This window comes from Tiliqua scincoides, chromosome 4 (genome assembly GCF_035046505.1).
Source record: "Tiliqua scincoides isolate rTilSci1 chromosome 4, rTilSci1.hap2, whole genome shotgun sequence".
Lineage (NCBI taxonomy): Eukaryota > Metazoa > Chordata > Lepidosauria > Squamata > Scincidae > Tiliqua > Tiliqua scincoides.
Window position 1 is genome coordinate 49,125,270 of NC_089824.1, and position 27,563 is coordinate 49,152,832.

The window sequence follows — 27,563 nt, forward strand, 5'->3', positions numbered from 1 at the left end:
CTATTGCATACTGACTCTGTAATTGAACTGAGAGACAACACTAAAGGCCCAATCATACCAACTATCCAGCACAGATGCAGCTCCAAGGCAAGGGATCAAACATTTCCTTACTTTGAGGCATCTGTGACTGCCTTCCCACAGCAGGATACAGCATACATGCCATGGGCATGACTGCATCAATGCTGGAAAGTTGAATAGTATTGGGACCTCAGTTTTATTACAGGGAGAAATCCCACACAGCACAATGAGAAGACCACATTTTCATAATCCTACAAAAGCTGCATTACCCAATTGACTTCAGTTTGATTTAATGGATTTGTAAATGGACACAAAACTGGAGCCCTAGATAGTGCTGTTACAGTACAAAAAGGTTACAACATTATTTCTTCAAGGGGTTAACTTGGATCTGTCCTTGGAAAATGATGCTGCAGTCTCCAACAGCTTAATTGTAATAGATAGTTGTTGTTTTTTTTAAATGAGCTAAAGCTTCAAGGCTATTTATTCCAAGAAAAAATATCAGCTCAGCTAGCTGCAATTCATCTACCTGGATTATCTTTTCACTCTTAAAGTGAAAACAGGGAGTTGGTCATGTTCACACACTTCTACAGCTTTTGCTGAGCAGAGTTAAAGAGTTACTGCTCTTTGTACCAAAGGTGACTGTATATCAGTCGTGAGCAAGGAGATCTCTTACATTTATTACTGATCTCTTGAGAACTGTAAACCTTAATTTGCTAACTGTGTAAAGTACTTTTAACTCCTCAGACAAAAGGTTAAAGGCGTTCAAGATAGTGTTATTTATTGGTCTTCTAGAGCATGAACATGCATTTCAAGCAAATGTAGTACAGCACACATTTGGATCACAGGCAGTACCAGTTAGTGACAGCTACCAGGCAATTAACTTACTCCCTGCTTCAGTTCTTCTTCCTAAAGAAAGATGATTGGACCATTGAGGATAAGATAAATCTGAGTTTAAAGTAAAAGGCAAAAGAGGACCGAAACTGTGGAGCAGACAAAAACCTGAACTTAGTCCTCCATGGTCCATAAAACTAGACTCTTGACTAAATGGCATGACAGTTATGGACTTGGTCCTTGTGGTGCCCCAGAACACAGGTCTGCAATGCTGCCCCCCGCATCACATCGCCCCCACCTGGATGCTTACCTAGCCTCATGGAGCCTCATGCGGCATTTGGGACCAATCGGAATGCCTTCTGAGGCTTCCAACGTGATATTAAACAGTACTTCTAATTTCCTGGAAGTACTCCTTAAGACTGAGTGGGAAGCCTCAGAAGACTTTCCTAGCAGGCCCAAATGCCATGCAGAGCTTCAACTGCCCCCAGAACGGCTCCAGAGGGTGGGCAGAGGTGGTAGCGCAGCAGGCGTGGAAATGCCACCCCTGCAAGACCCATGGGCACAGGGCTTTTGCCCACCCCGCCCCCTCAGTCCCGCCACTGTGGCATGGTATTGCTTTTATGACTTGCTTCTGAAGTCCTAGAGGTTTCTGGTTGGCCACTGCCGGATTAAATAGACTGTGAGACTAGATGATCTGACCCAGCAGGACTCACGTTCTTATGATCAGACAGAGAAACAGGTGTGGCTATACAGCTTCAGGTTACATGGTGCACCCAAAATCAGAAAGGATCTAACTCTGAATTTTCTGAAGCTCTGCTTATTGTTGTGATTTAAGATGTAGTTAAAGAAGGTTTAAGAGCAGTTTTACTCTGCATACTTGTGAGCCTATGCGAAGTCTGTATGGAAGAAGGCTCTTTATTAACAAGAGGTAGGTACCAGAAAAAGAAAAGAGAGCATAATGTAGCACCTGTTATAAGCAAATGCAGCTCTGTGGAGTTCTGTGAGATTATTCCAGTTTATACCAGGACTTAATTTAATACATAAACAAAGTTCAGAGCGCGATACCATAGTCTTTCGAGACTGAAGGTTGCCAACTACCAAACAAAGTTCCAAATAATGGAAGGTTTTTTATTCACCCCCCCCCCCATTTCATTACACTGTTATAAAAGATGTTACTTTTTGAACATTACACACTCTTTGAATAATTAGATCTGGAAAGGTTAATATACAGGAGATATAAAAAACTGATTACTGTATAGCAACTGGCTGTTCTAAAGACAATACAGAGAAAGGGACATTTGAATGAAGTATCTGTTACCACTGTATCTTAAAAGGATGGCCAGTTTTCAGGCTGAAAGGCTTGTAAGAGTAACACAACAACATGTTATTAAATCTGGACAAAAGATAGATGATAACACTTGATGACTGAAACAAATTTAAGTTCATTTTCCACAACAAACATCTATGGGATGACCTGTATAGGCTGGATATCAAAACTATAATAGCCTTTCTTCCCCTTTTTTGTTTTCTGCACTACATTACAAACCTTTCTTCTATTCCTGTTTTGTTGAATAGGAAGTTGGAAAATTTTACCTTCAGCAATTTCATGAGGCCTTCTAACTGAACCATGAGCTCTCTCCGGCTTTCTTGAAGAGCAGACATTCTCTGTTCCAGCTCATCCTTCCTCTGTCTAAGAAATAAGCACTGAGGGTCAGTCAGAGCAGATATCTGACCATTCCACAGCTTCCCAGTGCATGCACATGCAAAGACATGGTAAAGAATATCTTGAAATGGAGAGTACTGTATAATTACATGAAGCTGCATGAAAAGGAATGGGAGTGGGAAACAATTACTCCATGAGCTTTCTCATTGACTACGATGGATGGGTCTGCTCTGTTCATACATCCTTTGCTGCAGATGGACCCACCCTTCCATTAAAATTAACAGTAAAGCTCTTGTGAGCAAGGGCGTCCATGTGTGTATTAGAGAAGCAAGGATCACAAGGAATGGTTGAATTGGGCAGCATGTAGCACCCAGAGAACAACTGTGTGGCTTATGCTTGTGTTTTTGCAGAACTGAGAATCTAAAGCTGCAACTCTAAATACATTTACTAGGAAGTAAGCCCCACTGAACAAAATGACTTCACAGTAAAGATGTCTAGGAATGTACTATAAGTTGTCTTTTTTTTTTTTTTTTTTTTGCTGTTTTGCATGTGTTGCACAAGGAATTGAAATAAGCCCTTTTAATTGTTAATTGGCAATTATTATTCTGAACACATGCAAAGCTGGACAGATACTGTATCCTCTGACAATGCAAATTAAAACAGAGAAAAGATCTCAGTTGACAAGGCTCCCTAAGGACATTCAATGTCAGGAAATTTCAACTAAGCTATTATGTTTTTAATCTGTGAAGCAAAACTGAAGAAATTCTAGGGGAAAAAAGCTGTCGAGTAAAAATGCTAACACTGCATTATCACTGGACAATCCTGGCCTGTCAACTGAAACGGTCTTCTAAGCAAGATTAAAATAGATTTCAGGCATGATCTCTGAAAGGAACTCCACAAAAATAGTAAGTCCTGAATAATATATTAATTTTCATCTTGTTCTGTTTCAAGTTCTGTTCTGTTGAGCTCATGCTGCATATTACTGCCAGATATTTTGGTAGTTCGCTGGAGAGTTAACTTGGTAACACCATTAACAAATCAGTGATGAAAAAGAGCAACCTCCTAACAATTTAATTTGGGTTCTCAATTAATTGGATTTGTACCCCATATTATCCTAGAGTGCTTAGAGCTAACAAAGTGGTATTTTTGTTTTGTTTGCAGATGGAAAACAATGTCCCTAGAATTGTGTACATGCTTCTGAAGAAAGAAATAAGATTAAGTTTTAAAAATGTATTTGCTCAGGTCCCAGCTACTCAAAACATTTTCTGCTGATTCCTCTTAATCCACTTGGGGCTCAATCCAGAGAAGAACTTGGGCTGGCGCAAGTCTCTAATGGCAGTTATGCCGGATCCAAACCCCCGTTCCCGGGGAGTTTGGAGTGGCTTCAACCACCTCAGGAGGTTGCGCAAGTCTAAGGAGACCCATAGGGGCCAGGGTGCCTTACCTAGAGATAAAGAGAAAGTTTCCCCTTACCTCTGGCTCAGCCACTTTGGGCCCCTATACTGTGCTGGATACCATACAAACCTCTTGGCTTGCCTGTTCCAGTGCAGGGTAGGATTGTGCCCTTTGGCTTCTACTGATAAAAGTTAGCAGCAAGAGCATACAAATTCTCCAAGCACCTTAGGAGTCAAGTTTCAAAGGAATGATGGTTACTTGCTTTCCAACTAGCTCTGCTGCAGAAGTATTTTTGTTTCTCCCTACCTGTCTCCAAAATATTAATTTACTATTTGGATTTATAACCTATCCAGCTGGAGAACTCAAGGCAGCTGACAACTATTTTCTGGTATATACAGATGTATATATCTAATAAAGGGCTTGCAAAAACAAAACACAAGTCACAAATATGAACCCAGAAACAGGGCAGGGGAGAAGGGGGGTACAGACAGAAAAACAGAATTTTAAAATACTAAACAAAAACAAAAACAAAAAAACCCTCATGTGGAGAATAACTGGTTCCCCTAAATGTGGGGTATATGGGAACAGAAGGAGCAATTTGCTACCTGTTCAGCAGGAGTGTGGTTATATTTTCTTCTGCCTCCCACTGACTGTCTCACACAGGCGCCATGCCTCAACCTTGAGTGATGGCCAGAATTCAGACTTGGAGGGGAAGCAGCTGGTCATATCCATGTCATTGTACAGGACTGCCAATGTACAGGACTGCCAATGTACAGGACCTGAGTCTCAACAGTGAGCATGAACCAGAAAGCCAGGAATCCCAAGGAACCTGAACCCACACCCCCAGAGATGATCTCTCCTGAGTCAGAGTCACCAGGGGGCTAGGCCCCCATGTGCCATGAACTGCTTACACTCTGGTGCCTACTTGCCAAAACAGGGAAAATACCAGACAGGAACTGTAGAGTTGTCAAGAGTCCAAGTTCAGAGGCTATCTCTGTAAGCAGCAGGGTGGAGCCTAGGTGGGGTAGTCAGGCTCAGCAATATTATATTGGATCAAATTGTTTACTTGGAGCTATCTGAGGTCCTGCACTTCTGACCTGCCTTGACCTACTAGACACCACATCACTTCTCATAGTTCATTAATGTGGGAAGTTGGTTTTTAGATGGCCACTGTGAGAGGGGCTGGGTGGGTGGGAGAAAACCCAACTAATCCATATTAACTATTTGATTGTAGTTATTTGTATAAAGATTTCTATCCACTTTCTGGTAACCCATTCATACATTAATAAGCAAACAGTTCTATAAGGGTGCACATGTGGTTACATTTAAATGTGAAAATAGTGAATAAGTTTCCTTGTTTTTGTAACACTGGGCACAGTGTTTACTGTTCTCAAATTAATAATCTATATGGTGCTAAATGAAACTTCAATACAATTCTGTGCAGACTTTAAATGAGTGCGTGTGTGTTTGTCTGTGCACTCACCTAAGGAGCCGGAGTTCTGCTAAGAGAGTAGGATTCTGTGCAGCCTTCTCTGGGGTGGGCTGCGATGCCTGCTCATGTTCAAGTCGCAGCCTGTGAATCTCTTGTAAGATTTCTCTTAGAGTAGAAGGGAAAAAGAGAAAGTAAACAGTCAATAGGCATTCACTGAACAAACACAGCACATGCAGCTCAAAGAGCGTAGAATGTAGCCCTAATCTGAGGGGAGTGGGGACAAACACTCAGAATCTAGGGCCATGTGGGCGCTTCACACAGGCAATGAGGCTCCCCCTCTGAAACCAAACTTCTGGACTACCCAAACCAGCCATTCTTGAAACCTCTGGAAACTTCAGGAGTGGCATCTGAGGTAGTGCAAGGAGCTGTTGCCTGACTAAAAACTAATATGGCCATACCAGATTCCAAATTCTGTTTTCTGGAGAAACATTCTGAACTGGAAACCCAAATGTGGTAACTAGGAAGCTGTTTAAATGAAAGAGAGAATGCAGGTTTGCTAATTTACACACATGTAGCTGTGACAGGTGAATTGGGCTTTGGTAGGGACAAGAATGATGGGCAATTGGATAACATGGGAAAGGAATGGAAGTACTGAGAGAGGGAAGGATAAAAATGTGCAGACTGGGCATTTGGGGAGGAAAGAGGACAATGCTGAGGCAGAAATTCATGCCTCTTTTTTGGTTATCTGCATTTTAAAGAAAAAAAGCAGGCAGCTATGTTGGTTCCATAGAAAAAAATCCAAACAGGAACATCAACACAAGTCCTTTGTTAGGACCACCTCAGATCACACATCTGAGATCTAAGCTCTTCCTCGGGCTTGATGTTAAACAAATAAACAAAATGAAAAAGAATGCAAGGGAGAGAAAAATATGTTTCTAGTAAGTCTGGTTTGATCTGCAATATGTTACAGAATTAAAATGGGAATTCAGGAAGTTCCTTGCATCCTCATTAGGTTAGATTGCACCCAGTGCGAAAGATGCATCAAGATATTCTGGAATGAAGCAGCCATGGCTGTTCTTCCTTTACAATTACAAACTGCTAGGAACAGAGAGAGCTAAATAACTGCATTTATATTTTCAAAAGGAAGCAGTCATTGCTTCTTTGTCCCAGAATACCCTTATTTCACTCATTAATTTTACATTTTTGAGTTGGTCCTAATAAATGCATTGTGTGGCTGCTTGTCTGGATCTTTTGATTATGCTTCTGAAAAAGAGAACCTTGTCATCAAATTGTTTACCCTTTTAATCAGGCTGAAATTCAAAATTTTACCCTGGTTATGACGGCAGGACAAAGAATAGAAATAAACAGCAGTCACAATATATTGTAGTGCCCTTTTATGGCATCAGTAGGTGCTCTCATGACGGATTCAATACCATTCTAGTCAACTCTGTCTTGATGTAATCCGTCTACATGTCTTGCTTTCATTCGGCAGGAATGTATTTTGCGTGGGTGCAGGTTACAGAAAAAGGATCTTACCTGTTCTTATTTTCAAGTTCTGCAATAAGCTGTCTTTGCTGCTTATTTGCATCAATAGAGAATGAGATGTCTGGAACACCTCTCTGCTGAGGCTGTTGCTGTGGCTGCTGAAAGACAGGTTGGGAGTGCTATTAAGAGTGTCAAGTAAATGCATATTATTTAGAGAAGAATATCTTTTTTTCTGTTTATAATCACATGCCCCAACTGTACAGCAAATATCTTACCGCGGCAGTGGTATACTACAGTGACAGGTACAATACAGTAACAATATAATACAATAACAACCCTCTTGTGTTGTCAAGTCTCCATGTAAAGCATGTTTAGTGGGTACAATAACAGGGCCATCTCTTTGGTGGCACTCAGGTTGTGGAATTCCCTGCCCTTAGAGATTTATTTGGCCCCCTCCCTGGTATGTTTTTCATCAGCTCTTGAAGACACTTTTTTAATCACCAGGCAGAGGTTGATGATTTGGAATCATGAGGTGTGTTTAGGGAAAAGTGAAAGATGGAAAAAATAGATGGTAAGGTCACACCTGGAGTACTGAGTCCAGTTCTGGTTGCCACATCTCAAAAAGGATACAGTGGAGGTGGAAAAGGTGCAAAAGAGAGCAACCAAAATGATTACTGGGCTGGGGCATCTCCCTTATGAGGAAAGGCTACAGCGTTTGGGCCTCTTCAAGTCTAGAAAAGAGGCGCCTGAGGGGGGACATGACTGAGTCATACAAAATCATGCAGGGGATGGACAGAGTGGATAGAGAGATGCTCTTTTCCCTCTCACATAACACCAGAACCGGGGACATCCACAAAAGTTGAGTGTTGGGAGAGTTAAGACAGGCAGAAGGAAATATTTCTTTACCAGTGTGTAATTAGTTTGTGGAACTCCTTGCCACAAGAATTAGTGATGGCATGTTGCCTGGATGCCTTTAAGAATGAATTGGACAAATTTCTGGAGGAAAAGTTCATTGCGGGTTAAAAGTCATAGTAGGTAAGTGCAAGCTCTTGGTTTTAGAGGCAGGTTGCCTCTGACTGACAGATGCAGGGGAGGGCACTGGAACGCTAGTTGTGTCTGTTGTCTTGTGTGCTCCCTGGGGCATTTGGTGGGCCACTGTGAGATACAGGAAGCTGGACTAGATGGGCCTTTGGCATGATCCAGCGGGGCTCTTCTTACGTTCTTAAAATGTCAAGTAAACAAATGAGATTTTGCTTTGCCAGTGCAACGGACTTTAGTAGCAATCCTCCTATTCACATCCACTTGGTGTAACATGAGGATAGGATTACAGTTAGCCTCTCCTGACATCATTGGCTTCTCTCCAATGAGCTGTCATGTAAGAATATTCACAGGCAAGTGTTGCAATGTGACAAGTACAGCAAACAAAAGCAACCTCTTTACAGCTAGAAATGATGCTGTGCATAGCAAGGAAGAATTTTTTCCTTAACTGGGAACCAGGGTCTATATGTAAAATCATTTCCTCGTCAAGACAAATCAAACTGAAGATTCCACCCATGGACAACACTATGCCCCAAGTGAGAATATGCTGTGTCATGTTCTCCAAAGAATTGATTTTCATTTTTATCTTCTTGTTCAAAAGATGCTGAGGTGGAGAAAAAAAGGCAACCACACAGGTCTTATTTATGCTTTTTTCACACACAGTTATCAGCTTTCTGCTTTACTTTTTTTTCTTCAGAGGACAGTACATATTTAGCCCATCATTCTTCTCTTTGAGATTTTTAACAGAATAATAATCATTGTTTTGGAGTGACAGTCATGGCTAATCCATTGGATCTTTGTATTCATCTTCTCCAAGAACACTAACTGAAAGGCTCAGCACTTAGGCCTTTGGTATCTGCAGTATTTGAGCAATGGAGTGTAACAGAGTCACATTTCTTTCCCCTTTTAAAGAAAAGCATCCATTCATTAACCCCTAACTATTTTTTTTTTTTTACAGTAGGAGGTCTTTTAAAAATTCCTTCTCTTCACATTACAACGTTTGCAGAAGTGGAAGCATGGGCACACTTGTATATATAAAGATCTTTTATGTAAAACAACTTAGGGCCCAATCCAATCCAACTTTCCAGCACCAGTGCAGCTGCAATGCAGCCCTGAGGTAAGGAAACAAATGTTGCCATTCCCCACCACAGGATGCAGCACATGCCTCATTGGGATGGTTGCACCGGCACTGGAAAATTGGATAAGATTGGGCCCTTAATGTAAGAACAAATTAATTCAATTCAATCAGTCCAAGGTTTGAATAAATGAATGTGCCATTCACTGATAGGTTGTTACATGGAGAATAAAACGTAATTTCCGATAAGCAGGTGGTTTGGGCAATGAGAAGGATCTATTATAAAATTTACATAATACATTGTATAATACATTACTAAATTTGTATTATAATCATGCATTATATACATTACATAAAATTATTCACTGCATAAATCCATGCTAGATAAAAATGAAAATCATTAATTTTAGTTGAGTATAGTTGAGCATATCCTTAACACAGCCACCAAACTCAATGCAACATTACTTTGATTGGTTCACATCCAAACGTTAAAGTGAAAAATGCAATATGCAAACTGCTAAGAGCGAATGCTCTGCTCAGATCTGTTGTTTCTGATTCAGTATTAAGGATTCTAGTAACATGAAACTTTACAGATCTTGGCAGTGCACCCTAAGCATTGTGAAAATTATCCATTGTGTGTGCAGACCATTTGCCAGCACTGAATAAAACAGTCTAGCATGTGCTTAGGCAGATCTCTTTGTACGTGCTAAAGACTTGCAAAGCCTTGGATTATAACTGTTGTTATCTACCCCCTTGCAGGGCTGCCCAGCCATGAGATGCCACTTCCTTTAGCTCCCAGCATTCCCTCCACGGCCACTAGAGGAAGCAGCAATGGTGGCAGAGGTTGCAGTGCTAGACTCATTGAGGGGAAGCAGATGAAATACGTAAGATGCACTGGACTTGGAGGAGGGAAGTAAGCTCTCCTTATGTTCTTTGGTACAGAGGTGAGCAGACCTCCCAAAGTATGCACCATGGAGGAGCAGAGTATGCATGCATGCGCAATGGCATGTGGAGTCTGGCATAACTGGGAGGAGAGCAGAATTTGGGGCAGGATTCAGGTAGCAGTTCAGCATGGATTGCCCCTGCCGCTTAAACGCTGTGCCCTGAGATAACCAGCAACCCAATCCTATTCTGGATTTGGTTCTTGGGGGTACAGATTTATAACAATGGAAGGAGCTTAAGATCAGGTGCTGGTCCAAGGATACCCACTGCAGAGCAGGAGGCTTACAGTGAGGTAATCTCCTCACTGTAATCTCCTGTAAAAAGGTAATCTCCTTTTCCTTTCAAAGCCTCCTGCTCCTACCCCCCCCTGCTAAAAAGGGGAGGCTGCAAAGGGGAGGAAAAAGGATAGGATTGCGCTCTTATGGTCAGTTCATTAGATGCAAACAAGAATACATCAGGAGGTGGTGTGATAAGTCACCTTTCATGCAACACTGCAACTATCAGAGTTCATTTACTTGAACTTGGCCTACCTTTCATATCAGCAAGTTCTTTAAAAAGCAAAAACATTTTCCCCTAATCAAAGCCACTTACAGATGATGTTGTCTCCGCTGCCAATCTTGCTGCGTACCTGGCGATCAGTCTGTGCTCTTCATCGAGACGATTTGGACTGTCAATTAAACTGTTGTGGAGTGGCAAGGAAAAATGGAAGATCCATTAATATATAGGTTAAGAGGACAATATTCCTTCAGCTATACAAAGAAAAGATAATGGGAGGGGGTGTCACGGTTGAGGTTTATAAAGTTTTGCTTGGTGTAGAGAAAATGGATAGCGAAATTTTTTCTCTCTCTCTTGTTACACTAGAATTCAGGACTAGATGAACCTTTGGTATAATTAGTTATTAGATATCTCTGTAAACCGCTTTGTGAACTTTTGTTGAAAAGCAGTATATAAATACTGTTAATAATAATAATAATACAATTCAGCAAAAGTCTTCGTATTGTGGCCAACTTTCCCAGTTCCTATTCGCATAAAATTGAAGGGAGTAATCTAACGACCCTTCAAACAATATGAACTAACTTTGTTTAGTCCATCTTCAGTTATCTTTTACTTCCCTCATGATCTCAAAAAGGCACTTATAATTCAGTTTTCATTCTGGTAATATGTAAACTACTACATTAAAAGCCCAATCCTAACAGGCCACTGTGTTGTTAGAACTCATGTTCTGGTTTCATAGTGGCCTTTCTAGCATTGCAAATGCAACACATTGTCACGCATGCAACTGGGCCACTTGCAGAAATAGTGAGTGGCAGTAGCTGAAAGACACTGGCTTTCTAGGATGCCCCAGCACTGGTAGGTTTGTGCTGGGAGTGGACATGATGTGGTGGAATGGGATAGGAAGTGGGAAGAACAGGGTGGGGACAAGAAATGGATAAGGAGTGTGTTGAGATGGGAAGGGAGTGCTTATCAGCAGCAGTGGCTCCACTGATAGCCTATCCCCCTTCCTGACCTTGGTCCACCTCTCCAGGTCCACTTGGAGTTGCACTAGCCAAAGGGCTGGCGCAGATCTGAGTAGACTTATTGAGAAAGCAGACACTTATCCTGAGGTAAGAGAACAAATGTTCCCTTATCTCAAGGAGGCCTGCAGGATACAATGTATGATCCATTGATGTGGCTGCATCAGTGGTGGGAATTTAGTTGGAATTGAACTGTCAATATCAATGCTTTGATTAAAAGGAAGATTAATTCACTACATTTTTTTGTCTTGGTAGATAGTTCTACTGTTCATAGTTCTACAGTTTAGAATACTGATACTGATATTTTGTTTGTTGGAATATATTGAGTGCTACGCCATGTCACAATTGGCTCCCACTGATTAATCAACTTAGGGCCCAATCCTGTGCTCGGCAGCATGGCTCCATGCTGCCGAGCACTGTCGCAAACTTGCCATAAGGCACATTTACCAGCCTCACTGCTGGGCTCTGTCCAGTGCTGGTCTAGCATGGGGCAGTCACCCAGCTTCCACGGCTCGGCGGTCTCCTGGACCGCCAAAGTGCGGAAAGGTAGGCGGGGCGGGGACGGGGAGGAGGCATTCCTGGGAGGGGGGAGGCCAGTGGGGGGCGGAGAGAGGGTGGGGAGGAGGCGTGACAGGGAGGTGTGATGTGGGGAGGGAGGTGAGCTGGAGGCGTGCTGGGGGAGGGATGGGAGGCAGATCTGTGGAGCTCCACTCAGCAGTATCCAGGACACTCGTGTAGGGCTGCGTGCCCTACATGAGTGCCTTTACCTTAAAGTGAGTAGCCCCATTGCAGGGCTGCTTACCTTACTCGGGGGGAAGGGGACAAAAGTCCCCTTCTCCCGAGGCGCCTCCCGCGGTAGCTCAGGATGCGCAGGATCTGGCAGCAGCCCTTCTCGGTGCTGCTGAGCCTGGGTGCCCTGGGCAGCTCAGGACTGGGCTGCCCATTACTACTTTTTTAATCTACTGATTAAACAAACTGAAATCATGCAGATCTAAATAATAGTAATTAACAATTTTTTAACTTTGACAACTCTCCTTTGAAATTAATGGGGGCTAAAAGGCCGGGTAAGTGCAGGTGGAGCCCCATACATGGATCCCATATCTGTGGATTCAGTTATTTGCGGATCAGTTGATCCAGGAGCCCCTGTGCCCCCATTACAATGACCTTGATTGTACAGCAGAAGTGCTTGCAGTGCGGGTGTTCTTGTTAAACAATCTTGCTTCACTGAAGAACTGAGCATGCAGGCAATCAGCCTGCACTCTAGAGAATGGCTTCTGTAACTTGCAAGCTAGTTGCCTGCATGTTGGGCTCTTCAGTGAAGCAAAACAAGAACACCCGTGCTGCAAGCACTTCTGCTATACAACTAAGGCTGGAATCCTAACCGCACTTTCCTGAGAGTAAGCCCCATTGAACAAAATAGGACTTACTACTGAGTAGACCTGGTTAGGATTGTGCCCTAAGGTAATTATAATGGGCACGGGGGCAAGGGGCGCTTTTTATATAGTGTCCTCCAGATCCACGTGGAGGCCAGCAACATACCCTCTGTGGAAACTGGGACACACCCGTATTACAATGATATTTTCTTACATGCACCAAAAAAATTAATCAAATCAGAACATATTTTAAATGCCTCAGCATATTTGATAGGCAAAACTTTTCTCTGAATCTGGATTGGACAAAGTTCTGCAATTTCAACTTAAAAAAAAATAACACAACACTATCTTCCAAATGGGAGTTATGACAATTAAAATGCTATACTGGGAAAAAAAATAATAATAATACAGGTATTTATATACCGCCTTTCTTGGTCTTTATTCAAGACTTTATTCAAGGCGGTTTACATAGGCAGGCTGATTAAATCCCCTTAGGGATTTTTACAATTGAAAGAAGGTTCCATCTTTCAAGAACCACAACAGTCCAGGTGTTTCACTCTGATCTGTTTTCACATTCTGGCCTCCATCCTCCCACGCTCAGAGCAGATAGAATCGCTCAGCTTCAACTTGTCAGCTGCTTCAAGGTCGCATGGTGCTGGTGGCCTCGAACTGGCGACCTTGTGGATGTTATCTTCAGGCAAATGGAGGCTCTACCCTCTAGACCAGACCTCCTGCCCCAAGCACTACTAGCCACCTTTAGGTTTAAAGTTAGAACACCTTCTTCCTCCAACCAGAAGTGCATTCACAAAAATTGATACTGAGCAAAAAGGAAATGCAGAGATACACTTGAAACCCTCTAGGGAGAATGCCAGTAATGGGTTCATTAAGGATAACTTCTTAGAGGCCAAATTTCAGTGCGCATCATATTGCTTTTAAATTATATTCAGCACTCACAAACATAACCACGGACAGGCAGAGTACAGGAAAGGCCCATATATTTCAGGGACCTTGAAGGGACTACAGTGTGTCTCTGGGTGCCCTGTTGTGACCTTCCTGACATCTCTGTCAACAGAGGCAGAGCTGTCCAGTGTAAGGGGAGAGGGCAGGTTTTCCTCAGTGCAATATTGTCTTCAAGTGCAATGTTTTTGCTCCGTAGAAGTAGACAGCAGGCATTTACGTATGTGGATGAAAGTGAAGGGCACTCAGCAACATTACTAAACCTGCATCCTGCCCTTTGTCACCCATTGCCTGGTGTTTGGGTATCTCCCCCCACAATGAGCTGTTTCTGATTGCTTGTTCTTCCAGTGCATCTCACTGAATTCTGTGGGAGAAAGTAAACAGTTGCAACAGAGGATACAGTTGAAAAGGGCAAAAACTAATCCAATCCGCAGAAATGGCTTCCAAAATTCATGGCAGCTTCCTAACCCCAGTTGTTGCTCTTAAAGGGTAACCCTTGCTGAATGGTAGATATGCCACACATCAGGAATATGGACATCCCACATGATCCTTCCAGCTATAAAGCTGTACACATAAGATGGCAAAAGAACCTGAAGCATTCTCTTCCCTGGGTGAGAGGAGAGGTGACAGATCCATCACTTGTTTGCATATGAACTTCTCCTTGAGCCTATTAGTTGTGGCTAGAACTTATACAGAATTGTTCTGATGTATTAGCATATAAGAAAAAGGCAGGACAACCAAACTACTGTAGTTATGTTGCAGTTGATACATCTTCTACCGAAGAGTGCTAATTCACCCTAAGTCAACTCAGATTTGGCTCAAACAAATGAGTCATAGCACAACACTGGGAAAGGAAGCATATGCTCACATTCCAGTAAAACAAGACACTCTTGATTTGAAGGAAAATTACTCCCCAATCCCAAATGCCAAAAATAAACATAAGCAGTGAAAAGTACATTTTGTTTCTGAAATTAGGATAACATTTTTATGAACTATATTAGAACTTCCATGCCTTACAGTGCAATCCTATGCATGTTTACTCAGAATGAAGTCCCAGTGTGTTCAATTGGACATACTCCAGGAAAGCACATATAGGATCGCAACCTGGATTATCTGAATTCATTTTGGGTCCCTTGTGCAGCCCCTATCTCAGCATTGCCTGTGGAAAAGACTCTCCTATTCATATGAATTTATTCTAGGGTTGCAACTTTTCCTCCCTGACCAGTGTAGCTCTGTTTCAACAACAACTTGGTGACCAGCTTTAGCAGATGATAACATTCATCTTCACAACATGAAAAGTTTCATGAAAAGCTGCTGCTAAATGCACAAGCAAGTTTGGTTTGTTCCTGGTCAGCCCTTGATTATCTGAACATTGCTGATGCTTCCTCAGACCATTTAGATCAGGGGTGCTCACACTTTTTTGGCTCGAGAGCTACTTTGAAACCCAGCAAGGCCTGAAGATCTACCGGGGGGAAGGAAGCATCTGACAGACACCCCCTTTAATGTATGGAGCCCCTGCTGGAGTCTAGTCAGTTTCGTCAGTTTTGTTGCTGCATGCCTGAAGAGCAGCTAAAGTGTCAGTTTCAGTTTAGTGTCAGCTAAATATGTCAGTTTTGTCTAGTCACTAGACGAAACTGACATATTAACAGTTTGCAGAGACAGGGCTCCGCGATCTACTCATTTTGCCTCGCGATCTACCGGTAGATCGTGATCTACCTATTGAGCACCCCTGATTTAGATGAATCTTACACAATTCAGAACTCTTCAGTGACCTCCATTACCTTCTGTGACAATATACTGATTTACACTATGTGTTCCCTGTTTTTCTTTGATGGCATTTTTTAATGAGGATCAGAGCATGCAGCCTTCATAGGATTTACAAATACTGCAGGGGGAGATCTCAATCATTTGCCATGCTGTGTACTTCACACAAAGTAACAAAAGTATTTGCTTAGTTTGAAGCTGGAGCCTTTGTTAAACCTTTATTTGCAACTATCCAAAGAAGGAGATTCCAAAGCTCTACACTGCATGTGCCATGACTTAGCAGCTGTTACAGTTAAGAATATCTTCCCCAGATTTATTCATCTCAGGGCCCAATCCTATCCAACTTTCCAGTGCTGATGCAGCTGTACCAACAAGACATGTGCTGCATCCTGTAGTGGGGGGCAGTCACAGAGGCCTCCTCAAGGTAAAAGAAAGTTTGTTCCTTTGCCTTAGGGCAGGGGTGTCCAAAGTTTTTGGCAGGAGGGCCACATCATCTCTCTGACATCGTGTCGGGGGCCAAATTAATTTACATTTCAAATTTGAATAAATTTACATAAATGAATATATTAAAGATGAACTTACATAAATGAATGAAGGTCTTGCAGTAGTTCAAGGCCTATAAAAGGCCTTGCACAAAGCAAGGCTGGACTTTCCTTTCCTGCTCCTACTGCATCACAGATGTGAAACAACAAGCAGTGGAGGAAGCCCTTATCCCACAGCTCACTTGAGAGGCCAAACAGTTGCCCTCACGCTGAGAGCAGTTGCATCGGGCCAGTGTGGGCTCCAACAAATCTCTGGAGGGCCAGAGGCTCATTGGAGGCTAGGGGCTCCCTGAGGGCCACATAGAGAGGCCTTGAGGGCTGCAAGTGGACCCCGGGCCGGGGTTTGGGCACCCCTGCCTTAGGGCTCTGTTGTGGATGCATCATCACTGGAAGGTTGGATAGGATTGGGCCCCAAGTGTGACTTTTTGCAATTCCAAAACCATGGATCCTCGACTCAATGACTTCTGCTTCTTCCTTCCAATGGTCACTAACTAGTATGGTAAGCCATTTGGCATGCAGTATGAGAATCCCCTGGTCAGAAACACACATCAATTAAATACTTAACATCTAACATTAGTGATAATCTAAGAATAGTCCTGGGAGTGAAGTAACAAAAAAAAAAAACCATAACGTTCAGGACCAGATCCCATTATGTAGTATTCTACTGCAGTATTTCTACTGGCCTTGCTAATCCTCGTTCATTTGTTGTCACTGTTCCATTGCCCCTTGTTTGGTGTCTTTTGAATCAACTTCCACCTGAGCTTTTAACAACTAGAAATTCATAACTACTGTTGCATTGTGTGACAGTCTTCACAACTCTTTTGGCTGGTTGTGCCAAAATTATTGGAATTATTGTCCTGCACAATAATTATTTGCATTTTTCTTTCTACTATCTGTATCACATGGCCTGATGATGTGCTTAAGAAACCATAGGATGGGGCTAGAGGAACTCCTTTTACAGTGATTACAAGCAGGGTGGGATACAGCAGTGGAGACTGAAGTAGTCTGGTGAAACAAAGGGGCAGTAGATGTTTAAAGACTGTTGCCACTTTTAGGGCGCAATCCTAACCGGCAGTTATGCCAGTATAGGTGGCCCTGGAGGGTTGCAAATGTGCCATAAAGCACGTTTGTGCCTCCTTAGGAGGGAGCTTCGTCAGCGCATTCAGATGCGCCGATGTGCGGACAGAGGCAGAAGCCTCCACCGCGGCTCCCACACCGCCGCTTGTGTCAGCTCGAGTGTGCTGACATAAGCAGCAAAGGTAGGTGTGGGGAGGGGGCGTTACTGGGCAGGGGGAGGGCAGGCCTGGGGGAGGGCGCACAGGGAGCCAGGGGCGGGGCTGGGACCCAGTGGTTATGGGTCTGGGACTCCAGAGGTGGCACAGGTCTGAGGAGACCCATAGGGGCACACAGCCCTTACCCACAGGTAAGGGAAGAGCTTCCCCTTGCCCGTGGCTGAGCCGCTGCTCACTGCAATCCCACGTTGGATGCAACGCAAGCCTCCTGCCATGCCTGCTCCAGTGTGGGTTAGGATTGCACCCTTAGTCTCTTCACCTCGGTGATCGGAATTCCCCTGCCAAATTACCTTCAACTTTGGTGGTGCTGTTGCTTAATGCCAGGTCAGTTCATAATAAGTCAATAATCTGGTTATGGATGATGTGGCTGACCTGGGGAGATGAGATGGGAAGGACTGGACTACTCCAGTCATGTCCACCTGGGTTCTCAGGCAGTAAAAACACTGGCTCAACACTGGTCACAGAGGGAAGAATTGCTGTATCTAAAGGCATTCTCTGGCATTCCTGTTTGGATGAGTTCTTATTGAGTTCCTATGAGTTCCTATCAGCTATTGAGCAACAAGGACAGGGGATTCTGTTAATGTATAAATCCATGAGGCCAACTAAAGTGATCAGCTCCACCAGCACGTTGGTTGGGTGTGTGTGCCCATCTATGTCCTCAAGGGGCTGTTTACCTGCAGGATTGTCTACTATTATGGAGACAAAGTTTGGAATTCCTTTGCTGGGCACCCCAGCAAATTTAGGATGTGTAAGCTATGGACTGGCAAGAGGCTTTTTTATGGAGCATCCTGTCTGTGTTTATTGGTGCTCACCTGGTGCTGAGTCTGAAGATTTTTAAATACTAAGAAAATCCCTTTCTATTTCCTCTTTTTGTTTTATACCAACTCTTTCTGTGGTTTTGTCATAGTACATTTTCATTTTTTTAATGTTACTGATTTATTACTATTGTTACTAATAAGCCATTCTGGAAATACTTGAGTTCCAGGACAGGATAGTGAAGACTGAAAACAATAGCCGAGTTCTAAGTATTATAAAAAAAGAACACTATGATTTTCTTCACTCACTAGGAAAATGTATGGAGTACTATATTATAAGAGTATTATAAGTATTATGGTACTCTTATAATATATTCAGTGATTCTCAAACTGGTGGGTCGCCACCCACCAGTTCATGTAATGCTTCCCCATCCCTTTAAGGCAGGGGTGCCCAAACCCCGGCCCTGGGGCCACTTGCGGCCCTTGAGGACTCCCAGTGCGGCCCTCAAGGAGCTCCTAGTCTCCAATGAGCCTCTGGCCCTCCGTAAATTTGTTGGAGCCTGCACTGGCCCAACGCAACTGCTCTCAGCAGTCTGACCTCTCGCTTCCTCCACTGCTTGCTGTTTCACATCTGTGATGCACTAGCGACAGCAAAGGAATGGCCAGCCTTGCTTTGTGCAAGGCCTTTTATAGGCCTTGAGCTATTGCAAAACCTTCTTTCATTCATATAAGTTCATCTTTAACATATTCATTTATGTAAACTTATGTAAATTTATTCAAATTTTAAATGTCAATTAATTCTTCCCCCCCCCCGGCCCCTGACACAGTGTCAGAGGGATGATGTGGCCCTCCTGCCAAAAACTTTGGACACCCCTGCTTAAGGGACAGAGGAAGGGAAGAGGCAGTGTCGCAACCCCCAGGACTGCGTCACTAAGAGGGCAAGGGGGGACACTTTTACTTACTGTGTGTTAGAAAGTAGCAAGAGCAAGCCACTTCCGGTTTGTGAATGCAGTCAGCAGGTAGCTTGCGTTTGCTATTTCTAAAGATCCCAAGCCTCTGGGAGCCCTGTGGAGGGCTGCACAGGGCTCCCCACACCTCCTGCTGCTTGCCCTAACACACAGTAAATAAAAGCACCTCCTCTCACCCCCACTTAGTGACGCAATCTAGGGGATCACGTCACTGCCCTTGCCCCTCTCTCCACAAAGACTTACTTTGGGAGTACAGTTCCCTAAAAGTTTGAGAACCACAGCTTTAAGGCATATAAGGCCTGTTTGCCCTGTTAGCAAGCTTTGTTCATCAAAGTCAAGAAAGTAAGCCTGTGTAAATGACTGAGGCTCTTTTTAATCAACAGCATTAAGACACGCTTTTTAAAGGTTAGCAATCAGATGTTTTAGACTGCACATTGCTTCAATTATATGAACTGCCAAAGACTTTATTGTTCATTTAGCCACTCACCCTTCAGAAACACCAAATTAAAGGATTGTTGCAGCCCCTGAGTTCTGTCCTCTCTCTGGTAAACATGCAGACTCAGGTTTAACTGTGTCAATGCAAACTCACTGGTATAAATGGTAAGGAACCAATTTTAATTTCACTGATATAAGGAATAATTAGCAAGTGAAAAACCAGTTAGCAGGGAGTACAACCATAGTGTTCTGGGTAGGCTGATATAACCATGGGAGTCTTTTGACAGTTCCAACTGAGGTGCCTTCAATATATGCTTGTTCTGTTTTTGGATTCCTTAGAAGCATGATCTACCCATGTTTTTAACCCTTGCCTATCCTGGCTTATAAAATCTGTCCAGGGGACTGAGCAGGGTAAATAAATCCCCCACCTATGGAGACGGCAGTTGCGTATTCTCTGTTGAAGAAATTCTGCAATATTGGGTAACTACTTGGGCATAGTGCTTGAGCAGGTGGTGATGACTTAACTCCAGAGATTCCTGGACAGGATTGATCTCAATCCATCTCGGTCTGGTTTTTGACTTGGGTTTGGTAGTGAAACAGCCTTGGTAGTGAAACAGCCTTGGATGTCCTAGTACAGGTGAACGCTGCTTTGTGAAGCTCCGACGAGCGATGGGCTGGTCCCTGCACACCCCCAAGCCTCCAAAGCCAAGGGGAGCTCTGCTCCCTTGCGTCTGGAGGTTTTTCTGAGCTTCCCAGAGGCAGCATGCATCTGCACGATGCCTCTGTGAGGCTCAGGAAAACCTCCAGAGGCAAGTGGAGTGCAGCTTCCCCTCATCTTCAGAGGCTTTTTATAGCATCTTGCTTGATTACAGTGGTGCTGGTCCACATCCTTGTCGCTAAGTGATGCACGACTGTAGATGATATATATCAGGAATTAGACAGGGAGAATGTGTCCCTGTCTTCTGCTGGACCTTTCAGCAGCATTTGATACCATCCATCTTACTATTCTTCTGGGCTGCCTGGCTGGAAGGGCATTGGAAGCACTGCTTTTCAGTGGCTCCAGTCCATCTTAGAGGACAGGAACCAGATGGTTGTGGTGGGGCACTTCTGCTCTATACTATGGCCTTTGACTCAGGGTTTTCTGCAGGGTTCTTACCTGTTTAACATGCACATGAAACTGCTGGGGGAGAGGAAGGATCCAAGGAATTGGCACTGAAGTGTCACTTATATGCAGATGACATCTAGCTCTATGCCTCTTTGCTGACCCCAGCTACAAAAGCTGGTAATACTTTGAATCACTGTCTTGACACAGTAAAGGGCTGCATGTGCGTAAATGAGTTGAAATGAAACCCAGGCAAGGCAGAGGCTCTGCTACTCAGGAAATGTGTTGTCTTGGCAACAATGTGTTCACCTGTTTGGGACAGGCTAGCACGTTCCTTGAAGGATGAGGTTCACTGTGTACGGGTATGTCTGTACTCAGCCTTGCTCCTAGATGTCTAGAAGACATCTGTGACATAAGGCAAAATCCTAACCCCTTATGTCAGTGCTTTCCAGCACTGACATAAGGGCAATGCAGCTCTGAGCTAAGGGAACAAACATTCCCTTGCTTTGAGGAGGCCTCTGTGAGTGACACCCAACTGCAGGATGCAGCACATGTCCCATTGGCACAGCTATGCCACTGCTGGAAAGCACTGACATAAGGGATTAGGATTGCACCCATAGGGTGCTTTTATCCAGCTTTGCCTGGCTTGCCAGCTGCATCTGTTTCTCTCAGTCAGACCATGCTTTGGTTATCCATGTCTTGGTCAGCTCTATTTGGATTACTGCAACATGCTTAGTGTGGGACCTCCCTTGAAGACTCTTTGGAAGTTTCAAATGATACAAAATGCAGCCTTAGAGTACTGGTTGCAAAATATTATGTTATGCTTTGTTGTTCCAGCTGCAGAGCTTGCTGCTTTGCTTCCAGGTGCAAGTGAAGGTCCTGCTTATAGGGGAGGGTGAGGAGACAGGGCATGGAATGGGTGGATAAAGCCTGGGACGGGGTGAGTTTGGCAGTGACAGTAGCACATACCAAATCCTAACCCCATTCTCAGGCCTCTCAAGCGCATCGGTAAAGCAGCTACCACGTTTTCCAGACTCACAAAGAGAGTCTGGTCCAACAAGAAGCTGACGGAACATACCAAGATCCAGGTCTACAGAGCTTGCGTCCTGAGTACACTTCTGTACTGCAGCGAGTCATGGACTCTTCGCTCACAACAGGAGAGGAAACTGAGCGCTTTCCACATGCGCTGCCTCCGACGCATCCTCGGTATCACCTGGCAGGACAAAGTTCCAAACAACACAGTCCTGGAACGTGCTGGAATCCCTAGCATGTATTCACTGCTGAAACAGAGACGCCTGCGTTGGCTTGGTCATGTCGTGAGAATGGATGATGGCCGGATCCCAAAGGATCTCCTCTATGGAGAACTCGTGCAAGGAAAGCGCCCTACAGGTAGACCACAGCTGCGATACAAGGACATCTGCAAGAGGGATCTGAAGGCCTTAGGGATGGACCTCAACAAGTGGGAAACCCTGGCCTCTGAGCGGCCCGCTTGGAGGCAGGCTGTGCAGCATGGCCTTTCCCAGTTTGAAGAGACACTTTGCCAACAGTCTGAGGCTAAGAGGCAAAGAAGGAAGGCCCATAGCCAGGGAGACAGACCAGGGACAGACTGCACTTGCTCCCGGTGTGGAAGGGATTGTCACTCCCGGATTGGCCTTTTCAGCCACACTAGACACTGTGCCAGAACCACCTTTCAGAGCGCGATACCATAGTCTTTCGAGACTGAAGGTTGCCAATACAAATCTCAGGCCTGATCCACCTGCATGGATCAACTCGGATTTCTACCAGCTACAGAGCTGGAACAGATCCAAGTTGACCCATAGTGATCACTGCGGCTTACCCTGGGGCACAGGAGCAAATGAAGTAGCTGAAACTCCCTCATAGGATACAGCAGAGGCTGCACTGTTACCTCTGCATCACTGCACAGGGAGTCAATTCAGATTGGGCTGTGAGTTTCTCTCTCAACCCTATAACCAAAATATTTCATGAAGGTGATTATGAAGCCTTAATTACACTGCAGAACACTGTAGGGCGGATCACTGCACATCCAACCTTTTATGAACTGCTTTTAAGCCCAGTCTTCTGCACTGCTGTAGAGTGGAAGCAGACCAGGATATCACAGGTCCCTATTTTGCTTAACCATAATCTCTCCTCACTTTCCACATGACTCCAATTAATGTGTGAATCTCTGCATTCTGTCCCACATACTTCTCTGAAGAGAAAGGTTAGTATGGTCTAGTGGCCAAGGTGTTAGACTTGAAAAATTTGAGCTCCAATCTCTGCTCATCTACAAACTCATCATGAACTCACTGAATAAAATGTTATTTTTAAAGATAAACAACATAAAGCTGGAAAGCAACCTGCACATTAAAAGCACATTATAAACAATTATTAGTAACAACCACTGCCAACAGTACTATCCCGAAACCAGCTAATTACATCTGTGTATTGTGTTTCTATTTAATGCGAATTATTCACTATTGGCTTCAATGTCTGCTCAGAAGACACATACATGTAGGGAATCATGTGAAACCCTTATGTAAATCACTATGGGCGCAATCCTAACCTGCGCTGGAACAGGCAAGCCAGGAAGCTTGCGCTGTATCCAGCACAGGATTGTGGCCAAAAGTGGCTCAGCCAGAGATAAGGGAAAACTTTTTCCCTTACCCCCTCGGTAAGGGCTGCTGGCCCAATGGGTCTCCTCGGTCTTGCGCCACCTCTGGAGATGGCACAAGTCCGAGGAGAGCAGAGTGGCTTAAAGCCGCTCCATTCTCCCCGGGAATGGGGGTTGGGATCTGGCATAACTGCCTGATCCCAGCCCCACCTCCCACTTCCCGCCCGCCCGCCCCCAGGGCCGCCCATTACCTGCCCTTCCCCCGCCCAGGAACGTCTCCCTTGCTCCTCCTCCCTCCCCCCCCATGCCTACCTTTTCCACTTGTGTCAGTGCAGGCGGGCCAACACAAGCAGCTGAGGGGAAGCCGGCGCGGTGGCTTATGTCAGCCTCTGCAGGCCAGCGCTTCTCGGAGAGGCGCAAATGTGCATGCAAATGGCACGTTTGTGACCCTCCTAGGCCGGCCCAAGGGAATTGGGCAGGCATAGGGTGCAGTTTGGATTGCACCCTATAACAGATGCATGAACTTTTTCAATAAACTGTTTTCATGCACTGATAAGCAGTGGCCATTTGTGTCTCTCAAATATCTATACATGCTGAGAAATCATGAGACCATAATGTTTAAATGTGAGAATGTTCCCATGGTTTTCATACAGAAGTTATTTCTGTTTAGATACTCATAACATGTACAGTGACCTTATGCCAGCTCATGTGATTTGTGGCCCACTTCATCAGTTATTAGATAAATAGGTCAAAAGTATATATAGCATACCAAAGACTGCCTTTTAAAGACAAACACGCATCAGTGTGTATGGTGATAATTCTAACCAAGGCAGCCATTTAGAATATTTAACAGTGTTGAAATAAAATGGAATGAGGACCAACCCAGTCATTGTAGTCTTTGCTCCATCCATTAGGAATTGCAGAATGCTATATCCTGTCATTGCCAAGCTAATGTCCCTCTTCTAAAGACTCCCCAAGGTGCCCAGCCTGCACTAACCGTGAGGGGTTGTTCTGGAGCATGTTGACATACAACCCAATGAGAACATGTTCATCAGCCAGCCTGTCTGCAACATCGAGGCTATACTGTAACCTGAAACAGGGTTGGGGGGAAAAGGGTGTAGTCCGGACAGACAAAGAGAAATAAACAGAGAAAGCAGGAGCAAGTAAGCGTGTGAAATGGGAATTTATAAATGAGCAGTCAAATGTTCTTCAAAAAACAAGTGCTTTAATGCTTATAAATTCTGACCCATTAAGGTAGAGTTATTATGAAATTGGGCCTGCAAGACAAGAGAATCAGCTTGCTAGAGGATACAAAGCACCTATGAAAATCTACGGAAACAGAGGTGCTCAAGGACCATGCAGGGTCTGGCCATAGGTTAGTGCTTTAAGAAAGTATGATTTAAAAATACAACAGCTTTCAGAAGTTGCTAATTTTGGGCAAAATCTTATGTATATGGAACTAAATTCAGATGAAATCAGTTTGACTTCTTTGAGCCAATTTACATATGCAGAAAGTCACATGCTTTGTAATTCCTAGGAAGGTACCATTTCAGACTGCAGGTGGAGAAGTGCATGTCAGAATTCTCCCCGTATAAAACATTCTTTGCAGGCAGAAAACTAGTGAATCAGGTTGAAGACTAAACTAGAACCCTCTCACTGACATGCTAGTTTTCCATAGTTAGAGAGATTTTGATATTTGAGAACAATCATTTGGTATGTAAAATGGTACAGTCCTAGGAACTGTGGCTCACTTAGCTTTTCTGTACGCGTAGATTGGCCCTTAGAATTGAAGTGCAAAATTTAACTAGGCATACCAAAAACTGCATCGAAATGAAGAATTATTAAGATATCATTTCAAAATCTCATGTACTGAAATGTTACTATATTTTATATGTCTTGGTGTATTTGTGTTTCAACCAGCTAGCATATAGGAGAATTAAACAGGAGAATGAACATTCTTCACTTGATAACATTTTGTAGAATGCACAACAAAGCCAAAGGAGAAAATGTTTGCTTTAGTTGTGTTAGTGCAAGCTGTCCATGTACCTTTTTTTAACTTACCCTTTGCCTTTCAAAAAAGCTGGAGCAGCCCTAGCCAGCAATTTGTTCTGCTCTACTTCATTATTCTTGTAAGGAGAACTAGTTAATGAGACAGGACAACTAAGAAGACGATATACAGTGATGGCTGAAATCTACTGCAACTCTTTCATTAACTTTGAAACATATGCAAGTAATTCAAAGAACAGATACCTCTAAAATTCACCCAAATACAAAAAATGTCTAAAATTAAGTTTAGAAACTTTCCAACACTGAATGTTGATTTTCTACAAGTTCATTAAAATTTTTCTTTCTCCATTTCTCTAATTATAAAAACTTCATAGGAGGCTGACATATGATGAGCTTCAACCACAATGATAAACGAAAACATACGTATTTAATTTCACATGGCATTTCTAGGCTGCAAGCCTGATACTATATGAAACTTAGGCTGCCTATTCTTTAGAAAACATTTTCCAGGCAAGTATTTCTGAAAAGAGATCCAGTTAAGACACACATTTTTTTGCCACTAAAGAAGGTTCACTCCCCCCAAATGGATATACTCTAAGAAAATGCTGGTATGTAACAGGAAAAAGAAAAAATTTAGTAGAGACTTCTAATTTAAATTTGGTTAAAGTACTATATTCGTGTGTAATTTTCTGTAATGATTATTATACTATGTTATTTCACTGTAATGTTTGAATATATAAAGAATCACAATAACCTTGTATTTCTTTTGAAATTTACTTTGAAAAAGAGAAACATCGTTTGAAGAGATTTTTCTTTTTCTCTCTCAAAGGGATAAACGAAAACATGCCATACCAATATTTTCATGTCAACTACTGTAAGAGATATGCATATTCAAACCAAAAGGTAAATGGCTTTGTGCCATGCAGTAGGTCCTTATTGGCAACATACCATGAGAGGTGATTAAGCTGTTGTGCTACAACAGAGAAGACAAACCTCTAATTAAGAGGCACACAGCCTAAGAATAGTTAGTACTGAGTAGTAGGACTGAATATGTCTAAATTGGGGAGTAAAAAATTCTAAATCCAATATCCAGCCGACATGTTAAGCTGGCAGGAATATCACTTCCAAAATAAATTTGTTTTAGGTCTTTCTTGTCTTCTTCTTTCTTGAATTCTTAGTTTGGCTAGAATTCCAATACAGTAAAAATTCTGCAATGAAATTAACAGTCCAATCCTACCTGTCTGCATGGCAATGCAGTGATGCCAATGTGGCTACCACTGTATCCCGCAGAGGAGTTTTGGCCTCTGGAGGCATCCTCAGGGTAAGAAAACATTTATTCCCTTGCCCTGCGATAAACCCCAGCAGGTGTTATGGGTCTATAGTTGGCACAAGCCCACATTGACCGATCTAGGCGGATCAGGTCCAGAAAAGGGGTTAGGATGTGGCAGGCACCACTGTTGCCAAACTCACCCCCTTTCTGGGCCCCATCTGCCCTCCTCCTCACCCCATCCCTACTCAGTCCCATCCACCCCTCCCCCATTCCGCCTCATGCTAACCCACCTTCCTCACCAGCCTACCTTAGGTGGTGGATTTTTCAGTTGTCCGATAGCGCCTGTGAGGCCACTCCAGCTTATCTACTGGTGGGCTGGCAGGGTGTGCCACTGGTAGCTGCTTTATGATAGTAGTAAAGCAGGTGCTGCTGGTCCAATGAACACTCCACCAGCAGCTAGGCACCATAGGGTTTGGCTGTAAGATGATTAGGTTGTAGAGATGGGCAAAACCACCTCTGCTCTAGGAAAGTGTAGGCAGACCAGGATTTTTTATTTTTATAGCAGCAGGCCTTTATTCCCATTTCTAGAATCAGAAAACAGATTCCAGTCTCCAGTTCCATAGTGAACTTACCAGTATCTGGCAGATCCTGAGGGCTTCTGCAACATGGTAGATTTACCACACATGCACAATCCTCCCATGCCAATGTGGTGCTATGTTCACTGCAGGTGCAGGATTCCCCCTAAAGAACTGATTGAAGTACAACAGTTTCTCACAAGTCCCTGCCCATTCCAGTGTAATTTAGATACAGCCAGGCCAACAGATTCACTGCCAGATTTTGCTTACAGTAGAATTTAGTAGCATCTCTATCCAAGAGTGGTATAACAGCCCAAGTCTAAGCTGCCCGGAGCACTGGGACTGCTGCAGCACCAAAATGGCTGCTACGGTATTGTAAGTGCATCAGGCAGCTGCCGGTGGCTCCTTGGGAGATAGAGATGTTTGTTCCCTTCCCCAGTGTAAGGAAAGTAGCCCCACAATGGGGCTGCTTGATTCTGCGGCAGCCCTTGAACTGGCGCAGTATCAAGAGCTTCTGTG

At 43.7% G+C, this 27,563-nt stretch overlaps 1 protein-coding gene and 1 long non-coding RNA gene across 17 annotated transcripts in view; one reads left to right on the forward strand and one right to left on the reverse strand.

Annotated features, from left to right (window-relative positions):
• The window catches only part of LOC136649764 (uncharacterized), a 45,288-nt gene extending 40,210 nt beyond the window's left edge, over positions 1-5,078 (forward strand). The window contains exon 5 of the long non-coding RNA XR_010794441.1: positions 2,425-5,078. This is a non-coding gene — a long non-coding RNA (uncharacterized lncRNA). The remainder of the gene's footprint in view (positions 1-2,424) is intronic.
• Positions 1-27,563, reverse strand: part of DTNA (dystrobrevin alpha) — a 211,627-nt gene that overhangs the window by 22,013 nt on the left and 162,051 nt on the right. For 7 of the 16 annotated variants that reach the window (XM_066626649.1, XM_066626650.1, XM_066626647.1 and 4 more), the window contains 7 exons: positions 25,254-25,331; positions 24,190-24,282; positions 10,471-10,558; positions 6,876-6,982; positions 5,391-5,504; positions 2,443-2,539; positions 904-924 (listed from right to left, as the gene is read on the reverse strand). In XM_066626649.1, coding sequence (XP_066482746.1) covers positions 904-924; positions 2,443-2,539; positions 5,391-5,504; positions 6,876-6,982; positions 10,471-10,558; positions 24,190-24,282; positions 25,254-25,331 — 598 coding nt within the window. The remainder of the gene's footprint in view (positions 1-903; positions 925-2,442; positions 2,540-5,390; positions 5,505-6,875; positions 6,983-10,470; positions 10,559-24,189; positions 24,283-25,253; positions 25,332-27,563) is intronic. The other 9 variants (XM_066626654.1, XM_066626656.1, XM_066626658.1 and 6 more) reach the window with 7 other exon arrangements.